The sequence below is a fragment of the Artemia franciscana genome, unplaced genomic scaffold (genome assembly GCF_032884065.1).
Source record: "Artemia franciscana unplaced genomic scaffold, ASM3288406v1 PGA_scaffold_36, whole genome shotgun sequence".
Lineage (NCBI taxonomy): Eukaryota > Metazoa > Arthropoda > Branchiopoda > Anostraca > Artemiidae > Artemia > Artemia franciscana.
This window is the reverse complement of record NW_027062672.1, coordinates 138175-157526: the sequence shown is the minus strand read 5'-3', so window position 1 is coordinate 157526 and position 19352 is coordinate 138175. Positions and strand designations below refer to the sequence as shown.

Sequence of the window (19352 nt, the reverse complement as noted above, 5' to 3'; positions counted from 1 at the left end):
CCGTAAGGTTCCATCCTTCTCGTGTACTCGTTTTTCAGTGAAGGGGGGGGGGTTGAGTGAGGAAATCTGTAGACACCGAAATATTAAACTTAATTAAACTTAAGGATGGAATATCGACTTTGATAATTTGTGATTTGGTAGTTTTCCCTGGTCTTTAATAAGTAACAATGTGATTTTACTTTGGATTTTTGGTAATTTAGTCTGAAACCTCTTTTGAATAAGGAAGACCAGTTTGATCCTTTGATCTTTTAACACGCTTTTCAATCATATAATCTACTAAAAGATGTGACATATTCATTTTCTATCCAAGTAATCCGGCTTATTTGGACAGACAATGTCAACATGTCAGGTTGGCAGTCTGGTTGGTGTGCCAGGTGACTAGGAATTGTGGAATCGAAACTTTTTTTTTATTAAACCTGTTAAATCTTGTGAAGGAATTTTTTGTTGTAAATATTTTTTCCCGTGAAACTCAATAATCTCAAGCAATCTCATGCTTTGCAAATTTAAAATTGCAGGTTCATATTTAAAAGCTAGGTTATTTATAATCAGGCGTTGCATGTATCGTGGAAGATAAAGCGGATGTTAAATCGGATGAAAATCCGCTTTAAACTAAGGGTTTTAAACATATGGTTGATGGGCCATGAGTCGGCCCAAAGCGTTTAGATGCCAGCCGTGGTAGTCCAAAATTTGTTATGTGACTTATTTTTCTCACAGATATTTATAGCCCACATGTTTAAACTAAGTATACTTGATTGATTGGTTTGAATCCCTTCATTGGTTTGAATCTGTTTGCTTATTAAAATAACCGGAATTTAATTGTTATCAAAGAATCTTGTTCTCCAGTCTCCAAAATTAGATGTTAAATAGAACTGTTTTTTTATTATATTTTGTTGTTGTTATGTTTTGTTGTTGATACGAATTTATTATGTAAAATAATATGAGTTAAGTAAGACACAAAATATAATTTAATTATTTGCACTTCCTTGCCACTTACTTATTAAAATGAGACGATGTTTACGTCAGCTTTAACTTTGTCATAGCTTGTAGGGCTGGGCTGCAGCGCTGATTTGCGGGGCTCCGAGGCTAATGTAATCATTTTTTAGCTAAAAAAAGGAGACGTCCTTGCTACTCATGCAAAAAAAGTAATTTTTAAAAGAAACGAAGGGGCCAGTTTCCAATCATACAAGAGTAAAAAGTGTGCCTTAGTTTCTTTGGTTCCACTATTGTAATATCCTCTTGGAAGCAAACCCTTTTATTTATTTATTTATTTATTATTACGAATAGCGGTAAGCATCAATGCTTGTCGCAAAAACACAAAAACACAAAATCATAATACTAATCTAAAGTAAATTGGCAACGATAAACTAAACAGCAAAAACTTCTAAATAACACGACACTACACAACAAAAACGTCTGAATAAAAAGGCGTATTTACTAATGCACTCTTAAAATTTCGAGCACTCTCTGCCTCGACAACCTCCAAAGGCAAACTATTCCATGGTCCGGCAACTCTACTAACAAAAGATAATTGACCAATCTTTTTCAGTGGTTTTGGGGGATATAATTTATAATCATGCTGACGAGTAGAGTGATAATGGCTAAATTTAAAAAATAAATTTGGATCAACATCATCCACTCCTTTAATTATACGAAACACATTTACAAGGTCATTGCGACGTCTACTAAACTTCAACGACGGGAGTTGAAGCCTAGAAAGTCTCTGCGGATAAGAAAGGCGCTGAAGGTATGGGACCAATCTAGTGGCCCTTCTCTGAACCTTTTCTATCCTATGCTCATCCGTTAGACTTAATGGAAACCAAACAGAAACTATTGTTTCTGTAAACAGAAACTTTATATAAATTTATGTGAACAATATCTAGAAAATAGAAAAAAGAGTTTAGGCTACTTGTAAAAATGTTATGAATAAAAGCCGCTTGTTCTTTCCGCTAACTTAATGTTCCCAGAAAAGGACCAATCAGATTTTTAAAAGACAGGGTTACTTGTGACTCCAAAGACTGTATTTTATTTTCAGTGTATATTTATTGCCCAGCATTAGTTAAAAAGCATAAAGAAAATAGGCTACTTTTCTCTTTATAAACAATAAAGTGTTTGCCATCTTTATAACTTGAAACTTTATAGCGTAAAACTGGGCAAACTTTGGGCCCTTGGGATTGATTGTGAAAGAAAGAAGAAAAAGGGACGCATCACTGTTACTCATGCAAAAAAGCGATTTTCTTTGTCTTTCAAGGTTGGAGGGAAGCCCAAAATCTGGAATTTAAGGTTGTCAACCTTGATGATTACGATATTATTTTTTTATTGCGATCCGCCGCGTTTTTGTGAGTTTTCAAGTTTTCATAAACAAAAACCAAAAAATACGTAACGCCTTTTGATTTTGAAATACTATTATCATGGCAGTTTTTTTTTCACAAAGAAGGTGTAAATTTAATATGCTATATTTCGCATCTGAGTTTTGTTTTCTACCTTAATTTATTATCGAAATGTAGGACTTTTGTACATCATAATAATACATCAATACATCATGTACATAATGTACATCATAATATCATCATAATATCTCCTTATGGAAAGCTTTATGTTCAAACTTTATTACAGATTGTTGAATTTTTATTGGACATGTCAGAGGTTCGTGTCAACTTGAACGACTCTCATACAGGAGATACTGCGCTGGCCGCGGCTTGCCGACATGGTCACAATGAGACAGTTGCTATTCTTATTAAACGAGGGGCAAACGTGGCTGCAACTAACCTACAGGTAACTAATTAATATCTAATTAGTAACTAATTAAAATCATTGATTCATCATGCTCAGCCGTGGGAGATATTTTATACATGCTATAATTTCAAATTTATAATGTTATAAGCCTTTTTTAGGTAGAGTATAAACATTCAAAAAAACTGTCATAGTATTTAACGCTTTTTTGAAAAGATAATTCGTCCAGGTACAAATGCAAGAATCATTTCAGTGAGGGGGTGGGGATTATAACAATATTGAAGATAACGAGGAAATTTGTGTACACACAGTGAACACACCCTAAGTGGATATTTCGGCTGTATATGCAACAACCGTCATTAGCAAAATACAATATAAACAAATAAAAAGAAAACAAACTTCCTCACAAAATCTAATAAAAAAAATGAATTTAAAATTAAAATCATAAAATAAATTTTGTAAGTTTCATTTTCCTCACCCCACATATGTTCAACAAAGTCTTGACTCAAACCATGTTTTATTTTATTTTTGATATTGTACTTCGCTTATGACGGCTGTTGCATATATATCCAAAACATCGACTTAGTTTGTATTCACTGGTTTTACAAATTTCCTCTTTATCTTCTTTCTCTTTGTATGATGGAAAGGTCTCCGTCAGTAATAAGAATTGTGGATTTGAGAGCATGAGATACTGATCGGGGAAATTGAAAAGGCCCTATACGACCTTTATTTTTGTCAAACTGGAGATCTAAAAGATTTTGACTAGATTAGTTTCTGAGATTGGAAATTTTATATTCTTTTAAATAAACAAACTCGGTGGTTTAGTTCTTCTTGTTCCGCATCTTGTTTAGGTATCAAGATACTCAGAAATCTTTATCTTTTCCCAGTGTGTTTGCGTATGAACGCAGTTTATGTTTTTTTTTATGTTTTATGTTTGCTTTTTTTTTATTTGTTATGATGAACGCGGTTTATGTTTTTTTTTTTTTTTTTTTTTTTTTTTTTTTTTAAGAAATTTGTTATGATGAACGCAGTTTATGTTTTTTTTGGTTTTTGTTTTATGTTTTTTTTTTGTTTTTTAGAAATTTGTTATAACGAATGCAGTTTATGTTTTTTTTTGTGTGTTTTATGCTTTTTTTATTTAGAAATTTGTTATGATGAACGCTATTATGCTTTTTTTATATGAACGCACTGGATTGATTCCATCCGGGGTTTGGGTCCTGAACGAGGGAATTAGTGACCTTGGGAATGTCTTCCGACTAAAAAGGCACATTTCCTACATACGTTTTGTTTGCTAACACTGGTAGTTTACTGTCTGTCAAGACAAAAATAAGTATCTTTTGTTGCTAAGAAAAAATAAAAAAAGATGCATGGATAGTTGAGATATAGGTATGAAAAAGGGGGCTCCACCAACCCCTTCTCTAATTCAATTTCTTGGCATCTAAGATACGACAAAAATAATTTCTATCCCAAAACCTCCGATTAACGACTATTTCTAAAAACACTGAAAAAATGCGGAACTTCGCCAAGCGCTAGATGACGTGGATTTTTTTGTCGACACTAGCGCCAGTACCCACTCTTATAAGTTATATATCCTCTTTGGTTTTGACTATGTAGCATATGTAGCAATAGGCTATGTAGCATAAGTATTAACTATGTCAAATGGATAGTATTTTATTGTTGAAAATTTGATTTGTTAAGGAGGTGCCACCTATTTTGATTGCCGTCCAAGAAGGTCATTGGGAAACAGCGGGTTTAATTCTTCAAAATTCTACTATTCCTGCTCTAGTCGATCAGCCAGATGCCACCGGGAAAACTGCGCTCATGGCTGCTGCAGCTGAAGGCCACACAGCTTTGATTGAACTTCTTCTGTCAAAAGGTACTTCTACATTGTAAACACTATCTGTTTGTGTCTTTTTTTTAAATTTTTTCAATCATTTACAAGTAAGATTAATGATTTTAATTTTTTTTTAAAGTTGTATAAACAGTTTGCTTTGAAGTATTTTCTGTAGTTGACTGATCAAGATTTACAGCAAAATTGTATTTTATCTTAATTATATAAGACTATATAACTTGCATACCTAGGGCCATTTTCACAGTGAGACCATGTAGGTTTTTGCCGCAGGCCACCAGATGGAAAATTCTTTTTGAGGATCTGGATTTTTTTTAGACAGTTGATGATTAGACAGTTTGAATTTTGAAATTACCTCCATGCTTCCATGATGGAGGGGGGCTGGGGCTATATGTTACCTCTTAAATTTTACTCCAGTAAAATTCCTCGTGTAACTTAATGAACATTGCATTCAGTCAGGGCCAGGTTTTTTTTTCGGGGTTGGGTACAAAAAATTTCTTTTTTTTGGGGGGGGGGGGCAGGAAAAACTTAAAAAAACATCGAAATTTTGTTTATGTTCATTTTTGTTATGTCTTACGCCGCCAGACGGGAAATTCTTTTTGAGGATCTGATTTTTTTTAGACAGTTGATGGGTTTTATGATGGGTATTTTAAAAATTGACGGGGTAATTGATGGACAAATAGGCCAATTTATGGGCATTTTAGGAACAGTTGAAAGGTAGAATGAAAGACACTTTTTCCACTTTGAAGTGATTTTCCTCATCTATTCAAGCATTTTTCAAGCAAGATTAGAGCGATTAATATTTTAGAAATTGTTGTAAAGTTTTTCAAATTTGTCCACGGTGCTAAGATTGCTCACACCCCAGCTTCCAAAAATTTAGATGCCAAAAAAAAAATGGCCCAGGGGTTGTATTGAGTATTTCGTCATTAAAGAGAAATAGTGAAGTAACAATAATTGAAATAAAACAATTGAAAATGAAAGCGTTGAGGTACGTCTACTGTAAATTAAAAGTGAACTATTAGATTACAGCCCGTTTTGATTTTTTACAAAACCTGATCTACCCAAACCAACACCACTGACTTAGTAAATAGCAACGTGTCTCCCATACATTATTAATCAGCCTAATATAGAACGGTTGATTGTAGAAAGTTGGGGTAGGATTTTCCTGATTTCAAATGAACACTTTTAGTGGTCAAAATTGACGGGAGGCCATTTAACCGCTTTGTACCTAAAGGTGCCCCGCAAGGCATCGCATAGAACTTCTAAGATAGTCATTTTAATCAGAGCGGTGAAAGTTGAGAAACTTGCCTCCAGGGGTAAATTTATTCTTACCATCACAGGGGTAAGGGTAATAATTTATGCAAATGGACCATTTAATACACGATCTTCATATATTTATTTTAGTGCGAAAGTGAACATAAAATCAAGAGCGTGTAAAGATTTTGTATAAATATTTGGAAGACCCTGGCCTGGAAAAGTATTATAACAAAGAAGCCTTTAATAACAAAGAAACCGTTAGATGTATATATTCTTTTCAGTAAATCAAAAATTACTCTTTAGTGTTTAGGGAGGTTATAATCTATATTTTAACTCTGCTATCAATTTTTTGGATGAAATCTGCTTTGTTTTTAATGGGCAATCTAATAGAGGGGAATATAATATAGTATAGGGGATATAATATAGGGGAACCTAAGTGTAGAGGTATATCATAACTGATATTTTGAATTTTGAAATTACCTACATGCTTCTATGATGGAGGGGGGCTGGGGCTTTATGTTACCTCTTAAATTTTATTCCAGTAAAATTCCTCGTGTAGCTTAATGAACATTGCATTCAGTCAGGGTCATAGCCAGGTTTTTTTCGGGATGAGGCACATAAGAGTTCTGTTTTTGGGGGTGGGGGGCAAGAAAAACTTTTAAAAACATTGACAATTTTGTTTATATTCATTTTTGTGATGTTTTTACGAGTCGGAAAAATTTTCGAGGGGAGGGAGGGGTCAAACCCCCTAACCTCCCTTCCCTGGATACGGCCTTGCATTCAGTGCTTAGTTCTAATTATATTTAGTCTTGTCAATATAATGGAATAGTATATTAGGGATTTCCAATCGAAATTACCAAGTCCCTTTCCTCTCCAGCTTCTAGAAACGAGACGTAATGCTGGTAACACCTACAGTTTATGTCGTTATACTTCAATCCTTACTTCCTTAGTTTTGTATTTTAATTGAAAATATTTTTTTTAGATATTTAGCATTGATTAATGATAAATGGAATAAAATAATAAGAGTTGGCGTTTGAAGTTATCCCCTGCTCATTTTGGAGGAAGAGGGATGCTGTTCGTGGCATTAAACTTTTTCTTTGATTGTTGAAATTTTTCATGGGTTGATACCATGCCCATTTGCTGCTTTTGATGTTATGTTTGAAGTTGAGTTTAAATTTAAAATGGCGCTTCTTGTGGAGGAACTTTTTTCTCAAAAGGACATAATAGTTTATTTATTGTTGATTTAGTAATATTTCAAGAGATATGTTCAGAAATGTTACATCAGCTAGGTCATTTTCTATGGATGAAGGATGGAAGACTTCCAAAAATTGTGCTCTGTGGCCTATCCACTTATATTTAAATGAAAGCAAGTTGTCCGTATTAGTTAGAAATAGGCCAAAATAATATTTACCCAACCCCCCTCCTCAAACAAAATTTTAAAAGCAGTCTTGGAGAGAATAAAGAGTAAAACCTACAATAGATCAGATTGGAAAAGGAGTGTGTGCAATTATGTGGGCCTAGGAGGACTTAGTGCTGCAACGAGTTGTTAGTAGTAGTAATATCAGAATAGCTGCATACTCCGAAAAGGCTCGAAAGGCCTTCAGTAGTCCTTTAAGCAATCCATTTACATATGCTATTTTATTTGGCTATTTTAGGCGCCAATATTAATAGAACTGATAACGATGGTATGACAGCACTGACATGGGCCTGTAAAATGTCAAAACGACAATCAGCCACCTGCCTTTTGGAGAAGGGAGCAGATGTGGATACTACGGATAAACAAGGGAGATTGCCTCTGGACTATGCTGCTGTTTCTGGAGACCCCAATATTGTTCAGGTATGTAAAAAAAAGAAGAAAAGAAGGTAAACCCAGATTGAACTCGTCAATGATAATAATGGGGACTTGCATTTCAAGTTTTATGATTTTATAAAACAATTTTTATTGACAAAACAATTGACAATTTTTATTGACAAAACCATTGACAAAACAATGATACATTTTTATTAACAAAGCAATTTACAAAATTGCATGATTTTTATATTTTGCTGAAGACCGGAAGACAGAGGAGAGGTGCAGGCTATAAAATATATTTGTCTTGATACTGATTAAATTTACAGTGCCAATCTTGATACTGATTAAATTTACAGTGCCAATCTTGATACTGATTAAATTTACAGTGCCAATCTTGATACTGATTAAATCTACAGTGCCAATCTTGATACTGATTAAATTTACAGTGCCAATCCCTTACTTTTAAATTGTATTTTACAAGATCTTTGATTTTATTCGTAGCTTAAAACCCTCTTACATCAGTGATGATCACTAGGGAGGGGGACTTGCTCCCCCTCAATATTTTTCCTCCCGTTCCCCTGTATTTATCTTTGCACTGCAATTAATTGCGTGTGTATTTGCAATTAAACATGTAGAGATATAGAAATAAAGGGAAAAGATTAGTTAATAAGTAATTATGGTGTGATTTTACTCTATAGTCTGCTTATTGCAATTAAAAGTTGCTCTGCCAGGTGTACAGATCTTTATAATATTTTTTTTCCTCAGCTACCTGGTCTGGGGTAATACCATTTTACTGACTATCTGGGCATTTTTGTTGGTAAAACTACCTAAGTTTGTGAAAAAGCATTGACAGTCAAAGCAAAGACAATAATACAGACAGCCAACTATTATTGGTCAATCAATATTTCATTCATTTTTTGTTAGCCCAACTGTCTTAGCTTATAATTGGGTTCACTTGTCTAACATTTCAGGCAGACAGGAGGCTCTTGTAGGCTTTGGACGCTTATTCCCCTTGCAATTCCGGTCAACTTCTTGTTCAACTAACATTAAATTAAGTTTTTATTTGTGCAAATGTTTAAGTTTAAAAATTGAATCAATCGCCTTGCCTGACACTCATTGTAGAATGGCCCCATTTTGACTTTAGACGTAGTCAAAATTTTTGACCCAATTTTGACTATGCAAATTAACAGTCCTGTGTCAATTGTAAATTCTTGGTTCAACTTGCCTAAGACCATAGGTAGGCATCCCTTGTGTACCTCTTATTCCAGGTAATCTAATGGTCCTATGTCATTTTTAAACTCTTGGCCAACCTTCCTGAGACTCTAGACAGGCGTGACTTGTTAAAAGATAACAAAAAAGTACTGGTCCAATACGAGAGGCACACTTACTCCCACCGCTTACCCGTGCCATTTGGAAAAGTATAGGTTCTATGACTATCTTAGCTCTATGACTATCTACCTTAATTCTACTGCCCTAAGAATGACGCATGGACGGATAATAGATAGACATATCTATTAACAAATGAACTGACATCATTTTTATACAATCCTAATAGGGGGGGGGGGTTTAATGCCAGAATTTCCTCTCACTCAATAGGACTGTCTGGCTTGGCTTTTTCTACAATTAGCCATGACTTGATGCCCACAACTATTCCATTTTAATTTAAATTAATTCAATTGTTCATGGAATCAAAAATTATAAAAATTATATTTTGCTACATTTCGATACTTGGGTAAAAAATAGAGAATTTCTTCTGGCGAATGCAGACAAGAAAATCCATTCCGTGTTTCTTTTTGACATTTGTTCCTTTTTACGCTGTTTTGTATAATTTTGGAAAGTTAGTCTTTTATTAACAACACTGAAGACGACTTGGCGATGGTCCTTGTCAAAATATTTTTTTTTATTTTCTTGTTTTCATTTCACTGGCTGATATCATTATAAATTTCAATTATGGTGTGATTTTACTATTTTTTAGTCTGCTTATTGCAATTTAAAACTTCTCAGCCGGGTGCACAGATTTTTATAATGGTTTAGTTTTTCTGCGATTACAAGTTGACCTTTAGCTCCTAAACAAGTGCTCACGTATATTTTTGTAGGAGATTCTATGGTGGGGGCAGGGTTAGTATCCAGGATTTTTTTCGGTTGGTGGGGGATCTACCAAAAAAAAACTTTAAAAAGCGTATCAAATATTTTTTTATATTCATTTCTGTTACGTTTTTGCGAGTGAGACAAGTGTTTCGGGGGAAGGGGCAAACCTTCCTAAACTCCCTGGACACGGCTTTGTGTGGGGGAGATATTTATATAAGAAACAATTCTGTTTCTAATCATTGAATATACATATCTATCACTGATATTTTCAATCGTCCCAAAGAAGTAGATAAGGAAATGAATCATATGGTAAATTTTATTTCCGTTTCCCTATTGAATATGACAAGCGTGCTTTATTCCTTATAGAGTTTAATTGAGCGTGGATCTCCAATCGAACACACAGATACAAGTGGCATGCGACCTCTCGACAGAGCCATCTCCTACCGACAAGCTGCAGTTGTTCAAGCCTTCCTCAGACGTGGCGCGAAGTTGAGCCCCGTCACTTGGACTATGGCAGCAGGAAAGCAAGACATTATGTAACCTTTAAATAATTCATTGCTTTTATTTCTATTGTTAGATAGTGTCTACCTTACTCAAGGTTAAACTACTCAAATAAAAGAGTAGAGGCTGCAGTTCCCCACCCACCCCTTCGACTGTTTTCCCCACTATTCTTTATTGTGCTTAGCCAAATTTAATTTGTATTTGCAAACAAATAAACAAAAGAGAGAAAAAAAAATCAGAAATAAAGAAGAAACAAATGAATAACTAGAACTAAAATTTAGACATACAAAAAAACTGAATTTGAGATAAAAGAAAAAAAAAATGAATGCATATTCTTATTTTGGGGTTTAATTATTCAATTATCCTTTGGGGTCCATCAAAAAACCTTTCAGCTGGACGTATTAAATCCCTCTGGTGATTCTTGGGTTTCTTACTTCCAACACTATTATGAACGAAATCATCACTGTGACTCATTATTGTGATGAACGAAAAGTGAAACATTGAAAAAAAGAAAAATAAATAAATAAAAAGAAGAAACAAAGAACCTCAAGGATAATTTTGATCCAGTTGTCTTAGAGACTATTTACACTATTATGATCAAGACATACCGAGCGTGCACTGGCCTAGAATCGGAGCTACTTACTGGGAGTGTGACAAAAACCAATACCACAAGCATAATCACAAAATCACAAACTTGCAAAAGTAGATTAAGCTAAACTAATGCCTTGGAATTTCGTTAACAGGGCTTTGTAGATTCTTACCTGTCGCTAACACAATAGTTGTTAAATTTTATGTAGGAAGTATATTTGGGGAAGGGTTTCTATGTGTTTTTTTTTTCTCCAATAGGCCAATCTCCAATATCTCTGTGCGTAAATAATGATGTATTTTCAAGTAAGCTAGGAAAAACATTTCGATGAAAGACAGGAACTTAAAAAAGAACAACCCCGCATACTAGCGGGACTATGTCTATATAATTAGGTATATTGGCTAATCAAAAGAAAATTTCTAGTTCTAGTGGGTTTCCTAAACTAACGTCACTACGACTAAGTTTTGGAATATAATCGCCGCTAGACAAAACTGACTTTAGTCAAGGACCCACAGCTAATTACCTGTTGTAGTTAGGGTTGTTACGGTAGGTGAAACCGAGCCAAAGTCTATTTTAGGGCTTATGACCTCACCCTATTTCCAGTATAAAAACCCAAAGCACAAAGTTCTCCCTACTGGTGAAATACCAATTGTCAGAGATAAATATCCCCAGAATTTCCAACTGTTATACTGACAGTCAAACAGTTTATTGGGCATGACTCTTTACTCTGCCTTGGTTTTGGCGGGTAGTCATGGAAGGCCGGTCGCTTGCCATTTTCTTTTATATTTGTCTCATTTCCCCTACTTGTTTGGGTTCATTTATCTGTCTATCGCAGAAACACCCTCTTTTGATGACATCAACAGAACGACAGCAAGGCGGTCAATGGTCATTGACTAATCAGGTAAAGGTAAAGAAGGTAAAGTTCAAAATAGGGATGAAATCTTTTAATCGACAGTGAACAGATATAATTTTTTATTTAAACTGGATATTTCGAACACATATACAGTTTTCATCATCAGCACTGATGATGAACACTGTGAGTTTTACTGCTGATGATGAAAAATGTAGATGTGTTGGAAACATCCAGTTAAAAATTTTATATCCGTTCACTGTCGATTAAAAGGTTTCATCCCTATTTTAAACTGTTATACTTTCGTCATGGAAAGGCAGTGTGGTCTTCGAAGTTATCTACGTTTAAAAAGGCAAAAGTAAAAAGCAATTGTAAAAAAGTAAGATAAGAAAGCATCAATAAAAAGTAAACGTTGAAATAAAAGTAAAAACTAAAGGTAAAAAGTAAAGAAGTAAAAACTAAAGGCAAAAAAGTAAAATAAAAAAATTAAGGTAAAAAAGTGAATGTACAAAGCATAGGTAAAAGAGTTAAAGTAAAAAGTGCAGGTAAAGAGGTTGATTAAAGGTAGAAAAGTATTTTGGGAATAAAGGTTCAGTGGTATTTATAGGTAATGGAAGATGTGACCAGCCTGGTTTTTTATCCTTTTGCACTACAAATGTGCCGATCACATCAATACTGTACCAAAAAATGGCCAAGCTGTCAATGAACATAATCCTGAGATCGCTAATTCTACTTCGACCCTTCTAAAGGTTGGAAAGTGTCTTGTAATTTTTCCCTGTATATATACCGTCTTCCTCCCTGTTTTGTCAAAAGTACTACAGCGTTACTCTTATATCCATTAAAGACAAGAAAACATTATATCACAAAAGCTATATTACTTCCTTAAGCTAAATCCATAATATCATCAATCTGTAAAAGTACAATGACTTTAAAGAGAGTCTGAATTAGGCGTATGATGGCGAAAGACGCAAGAGGCGAGAGATATGCGAGGGGCAGAGAGTATGAGAGGCGAAAGACATAGAGAGGTCTAAAGTCCTCTGTCATGGAGCATTGTCCCGCCCACAATGAATGTATAAAAAACCTTCTAGTGTTAGTCGCCTGAGTTCTCACTTGTGTATGCAGTTCTTTTCCATTCAGCCACTAAATGTTGCCAGTTTTGCCACTAAAATGTGCCTGTACAGATATTTAGAGTGGGGAGAGGGTCTGAAATGTTAAAATCAATACAGGATCGTCGTTTCCATGGTTTTCAAGGTGAATTCTTTGAATTTTTTTTTCATAGGGATCTCCCCATTAACACGAGGGGGAGTGACTAGAAGCCTGGAAAATAGAAGCCATTAAATATTATATATAAATAGAAAAATGAGGGATTTTTCCAGTTAAATCTGAGCAAAAAGCTTCTGGTAGCATCCACTCCCCGTCCTTCGACCACCTCGAGAGGTTTTCCTAACGTAATTGTAGGTGTGCGTGACTTCTTAACTGAATACCAAGCAGAGTTTGTACCAATAATGATTTTGAATCCCGAATGATCGCTGTATTGCTTATTTTTTTAGGCTTATTCTTCTGGGGAAACTTTTAGACGACGGAAATGCCCTGTACAAAAAAGCAAGGCTCAAAGAAGCAGCGCATAGATATCATTATGCCCTCAAGAAACTACCTGCGATTACCGACTTCAGCTCATCTGACAAACAGCATTCAGAAGCTTTCGTACAACTTCGTTTCCACCTGCTCCTAAATCTCGCTAGGTGTAAGAGAAAATCCGAGGTAACTTGTTTCTCTCTGTGCCTCTCTCTCCTGTCTTCTCACTCTCCACTCTTTCCCTCTCCTTCGCTGCCTCTCTCTCTTTCTCTCTAAATCTCTCAAATCTGTCTCTAAATGTACAATTGATGGGCATTTGGAAGCGATGGAGATTTTGAAATCTTATTTTAGTTTATTAATAGACAATGAAATATTATGATGTTAAACGCTTTCTGTAACCATCCATCGTAATGGTTAATATCTAGATGAGGCTCACTACCGCTCTCCCATGCTTCTAAATCTTGCTATGTGTAAGAGGAAATGGGAGGTCATTTGTTTTTCTCTCTCCCTCTCTCTCTCTCTCTCTCTCTCTCTCTCTCTCTCTCTCTCTCTCTCTCTCTCTCTCTCTCTCTCTCTCTCTCTCTCTCTCTCTCTCTCTCTCTCTCTCTCTCTCTCTCTTCATTTGAATTTTTTTTATAGAAAATAGAATGTCATAACGTCAAACGCTTTCATAACCATCCACCATAACGGGTAGTATCTGGGTACGGCTCATTCCCTACTTTGCACTTCTCTGCCCTCCAAGAATTGGAGGGCAACTAGGCCTCCTCCCATGCTCATTTTTTCTCAAAGTCACATAATAAAAATTTTGAGATAGCCATTTTGTTCAGCATAATCACGCATAGTTTACATATAGTATTGGTTATTAGGAAGTGTAAGGACGTTCTCAAGGGGAAATTTTTTCTAGTGTGTGTGTGGGGGGGGGGAGTGTTACGTGGGAGGATCTTTTTATGGAGGAATTTTTCACGGGGGAAGAGAATTTTCCATGAAGCGAATTCCGGATTTCCCAGCATTATTTAAAAAACGATAAGAAATGAAATAAAAACATCTTTTTACAACCGATAGTAAGGAGCAACTTAAAAACTTAAAACGAACAGAAATTACGTATATGAGGTGGCTCGCCCCCTCGTCAATATCTCGCTCTTTACGCTTAAGTTTTCTAAGTACTTTCAAAAGAGCCATTTATTTAGAATTAAACGGCCTTTTTTGAATCAGGGATCATTCTTAAAGAATTTGAAAAAAATTCAAACTTCAGCGTAAAGAGCGAGGTATTGATGAGGGGTCAAACCCCATCATATACATAATAATTTCTGTTCGCTTTAAGTTTTAATGTTGTTCCTTACTTTCATTTGAAAAAACTTGTTTTTTTTAATATTTAATCCTCTATCTAGATCTATGAAGTATTTCTGGTTCCTTTGAATAGAAGTGAATTAAAATAAAAAATAATAAATTCAGAATAAACATCAGCTTTTTATTTTGCAGGAATCATCAGAAGCAGTAGACTTAACAACAGAGGCAATTGCTTTGAAACCGAGTGCATTTGAGGCGTATTATCTAAGAGCCAGGGCCAGGCGCGATATTGGGTTTGTATTTGAATTTTCTTAAACTCCTTTTTCTTATTTTCTTGCTTTTTTTCTTTTAATTTGGATTTTTGTAAATTTTTTCTCTCGTATATTTTCCTTTAAAAAATAGCAGCAGGTCTGATATTTGTTTCATTTCTAATGCTTCTAATGTCAACAGTTATTTTTCTTTGATTTTTTCAAAATTTAGAAACGTTTTACCGTTTTTCAAAACTATTTTTTACCGTTTTTCAAAACGGTACTTATAATTAAACAAAACTATGTACAGGCTACAAGAAAATAATTTGGAGTAAATGGTCCATTAAAGCGCTAGATCATTTTCTTGTTTCCATCTCCAATCGTAGTTTCCAGTATTCCATAATTTTCCTGGGTTTCTCTGAATTTCTACTGAACAAAATCGGATTTTCTTAAATGTGCCCGAAAATTAACTTTTAAAAAAAATAATAATTTGAATTATTCATTGACCTTCGTGTTAATGCGAGTGTTTATTTTTGGGGATAGTTAAGAGCGTCACATTCGGGGATACTTACGCTCGGGGAAAATTACGAACGTTAATCTTCGGGGATATTTGGGATAAAAATTAATAACTCGAATTTTTTATTACGCTTTGTGTTAATGCGAACGTTAATTCTCTGGTATAATTACGGACGTTACGTTCGGGAGTATTTCCGTTTGGGGAAATTTAAGAACGTTAATTTTCGGGGATATGTGGGAGAAAAATTAATAATTTGAATTTTGTATTAACCTTCGTGTTAACGTGAATGTTAATTTTCGGTTATTATTACGACCGACACGTACAGAAAAATTCCAAATGTTAATTTTCGGAGATATTTGGGAGGAATAAATTTATGTTCGGGGAAAGGAATTAGATTACTAGGGTTTTCTAATCGTACAGGTCTAAAACTTAGCGAGGATGTACGCACGAGGATGTACGCACGCTACAGTCACATGTATTTGAGTTCTATTGATATCACCTGAATTACCTAATATTCAAATATTAATATTCGTTATAATCTTGAGCCGTCCTAGCCGAGTGGTTAGCGCACTGGACTTGAAATCCTGAGAACAGGGGTTCGAGTCTGGTTTTGCTGGTGATATATTTTGGAAGAAAGGGTCAATGGTGTCACTCTGTAAGTTAGCCAGACTTGACCGAGCTTCAATGGGTATTTGGATAAATCTGAGAAAACACACGGGAAAAATCGGTTGAGTTGCCCCCAACAACGCATTGCACTCCAGGCCAAATGCAGAGAATCTGGAGAATGGTACCTGCGCAGCACCGACCAGTGCTTAGTATGAGAAAAAGCTTAGTTTTTAGTTTATTTTTTATATTCTAGTTTATTTATGTATTTCTCGACAAATAAGTCATGCTATTAGTGACTTAGCACAACGCGCTGGACTCGCCTTATATTATGCATTTCTTTTGTACCTCCTGTCAACCTCTATTCATCTTGTTCCTAAGATAATCACATTGGCATTATTTATATTTAAAATACTTCTGTAATTTATTCTATTACATTCATTTTTGGGTGGCACCATCGATGACTTAGAAGACGCCACCTGATCGGTCCCTCAACTAAACTTCCACGATTTTTAAAAAATACCTTTTGGTAACTCTTATCAAAGAAAAACCTTGGAAAAGGTATTTTAGTGCTCATTGCTAGTGAAAAAGAGTTTATAAGAAAAAGAACTTCCCACTGCCAAATCTGGCTGCTACTCGCCACTTGATAACTCAGTGGCTGGGACATGCTAAACAAACAAGTTGAGACTACATTGTCTATACCTGACGTTCGACAAAAACGAGGAATACGAAAAAAAAAAATAAAAACAAACACAATTAAGAAACCGAACGAAGGGGATTTTTAGCCAGTGAAAAAAAGTGATTCTGTGCGATTCTAAAAGTGATTCTGAGGCTGAAAATCATCCTCAGTTTGTTTCTTAATTATTTTTCTTCATATTCACAGTTTGCTGACCGTTGAAGTTGTTTTATAATTTATTACATTGTAATTAGTCTTTCTATTTTTTAGACAAATAAGTCTAGGCTGAAATAATTCTGAGGCTGAAAATCATCCTCAGTTGGTTTCTTAATTATTTTTCTTCATATTCATAGTTTGCTGACCGTTGAAGTTGTTTTATAATTTATTACATTGTAATTAGTCTTTCTATTTTTTAGACAAATAAGTCTAGGCTGAAATAATTCTGAGGCTGAAAATCATCCTCAGTTGGTTTCTTAATTATTTTTCTTCATATTCATAGTTTGCTGACCGTTGAAGTTGTTTTATAATTTATTACATTGTAATTAGTCTTTCTATTTTTTAGACAAATAAGTCTAGGCTGAAATAATTCTGAGGCTGAAAATCATCCTCAGTTGGTTTCTTAATTATTTTTCTTCATATTCATAGTTTGCTGACCGTTGAAGTTGTTTTATAATTTATTACATTGTAATTAGTCTTTCTATCTTTTAGACAAATAAGTCTAGGCTGAAATAATTCTGAGGCTGAAAATCATCCTCAGTTGGTTTCTTAATTATTTTTCTTCATATTCATAGTTTGCTGACCGTTGAAGTTGTTTTATAATTTATTACATTGTAATTAGTCTTTCTATTTTTTAGACAAATAAGTAACGCCATCAGTGACTTAGCAGAAGCTACGCGACTAGCACCCCAAGTGAAAGAAGTGAAAAAGTTGCTAATCTCTGCGCGTGAAGAGCTTTTTTCAGCTGAAGAATTTTCGTCGAAAAATAATAGCAGTGCCAGTGGTGCTGCGTTGGCAACGTTGAAGTCTCTTGGCACATCCGTTGATAGTTTGAATGAACACGATATTAGTAGTGGAATTGGATCAAGTTGTGGATCAGATCCATCAGCTTCGAGAATTTGAAATATTGGTGACGTTGTGCTAAAAATAACATGGCGTTTGTCTAAGCTATGGTTTTGAAAATCGAGAATTCTAGATATTGGTGACGTTTCGCTAAAAATAGTATGAAGTTCTGGTAAAGCAACATTTTTGAAACTCTAGAACCTGAAATATTAATGGTGTTGTGCTAAAGATAACATGACGTTTCCTTAAGTAACGTTTTACAAAGTCAAGGATTCAATGTATCGGTGACGTTCTGCTAAAAATAATATATAGTTCTTGTAAAGCAATGTTTTTGAGAGTCTAATCTGAAAAATTGATGGTTTTATGCTAAAGATAACATAACGTTTCCTTAGATAATGCCTTAGAAAACCAAGAATTTGAAATATAAGTGATGTTCTCCTAAAAATAATAGAAGTCTTGGTACATCAACGTCTTTGAGAGTATAGGATTTGAAATATTGATAACGTTGTGCTAAAAATAATGCTACGTTTTACTCGAATTTGCATGAGCAAAGTGCATTTGGAAAAAGCGAGCCGTCGTCTAGAATTTAGAATACTTGCGGTATCCTGCTAGAACTATTGTTTCTTGAAGAAAAAATGCAGAATGAAGTTAATGTTTTTTCTTACTTGTATATTTTCGACATGTTGACAATATATTTTGCTTGTGATTTTTATTTCTGAAAAAATAAATTTTGTCGCTAAACTATATAAATTTTTGAGAAATATAGGCCCCCTGGGCTATCTACGTCCTTGATTCCTAACGGGGACGCAGGTCTCACTAGTGGAGCATGGTAATATTTTGGTGAGTGATGTGCAGAACGTGCACCCTTCGGCTGACCATACCTTTGAGCCTCAATTCTGGAAAAAGAGCATTTGATGCGAATGACGTCACATTCATAAGAATTTAATGAGTAAACAAGATACATGTAGTACTGCAATGACGTGAAACGTTATGTAAGAGGGGTTGTATTCAGAGAGTATATTTAGCTAGTATAAAATGTACCTAGAGGACGACCCAAAAACGATACCAAGTTAATGGCCTTTTAAGTATCGTTCAGGTGAATACACATAAAATTGTCAATAAAATCGACTGGAAACCACTGATCTGCCTTTCTTTGATTTATTCGAAGTTCATTCACTCAAAAATTTCAATAACAATTGGTTGGAAACCACTGATCTAGGCCTTTCTATGATCTATTCAAAGCTCATTCACATAAAATTTTCAATAAAAATCGGTTGGAAACCACTGATCTAGGCCTTTCTTTGATCTACTCAAAGCTCATTCACATAACATTTTCAATAAAAATCGGTTGGAAACCACTGATCTAGGCCTTTCTTTTATCTATTCAAAGCTCATTCACATAAAATTTTCAATAAAAATAGGTTGGAAACCACTGATCTAGGCCTTTCTTTGATCTACTCAAAGCTCATTCAAATAAAATTTTTATTGCTAATGTATAAAATTTTTTAGTCTTAACCATCAAAACATACGAGCCTGAGAAAATTTGCCTTATTTTGGAAAAAAGAGGGATCCCCTTAAAGTCATAGAATCATAGAATCAAACCATCTCATTCAGCGTATCAGAGAACCCCACTGTAGAAGTTTCAAGCTCCTATCTACAAAAATGTGGAACTTCGTATTTTTGCCAGAAGACCGATCACGGGTGAGTTTTTATTTGTTTTGTTCTTTAGAGTCC

General features: G+C 34.7%; 1 protein-coding gene across 4 annotated transcripts in view; it reads left to right on the top strand.

The window, feature by feature from the left end:
* LOC136041733 (protein TANC2-like) overlaps window positions 1–18368 on the top strand; it is a 281477-nt gene extending 263109 nt beyond the window's left edge. For all 4 annotated transcript variants that reach the window (XM_065726482.1, XM_065726481.1, XM_065726480.1 and 1 more), the window contains 7 exons: window positions 2614–2772; window positions 4429–4606; window positions 7492–7673; window positions 10083–10252; window positions 13204–13414; window positions 14708–14808; window positions 17414–18368. In XM_065726482.1, the coding sequence (XP_065582554.1) occupies window positions 2614–2772; window positions 4429–4606; window positions 7492–7673; window positions 10083–10252; window positions 13204–13414; window positions 14708–14808; window positions 17414–17678 (1266 nt within the window). In that variant the 3' untranslated portion in view covers window positions 17679–18368. The remainder of the gene's footprint in view (window positions 1–2613; window positions 2773–4428; window positions 4607–7491; window positions 7674–10082; window positions 10253–13203; window positions 13415–14707; window positions 14809–17413) is intronic.
* Window positions 18369–19352: the final 984 nt, after the last annotated feature.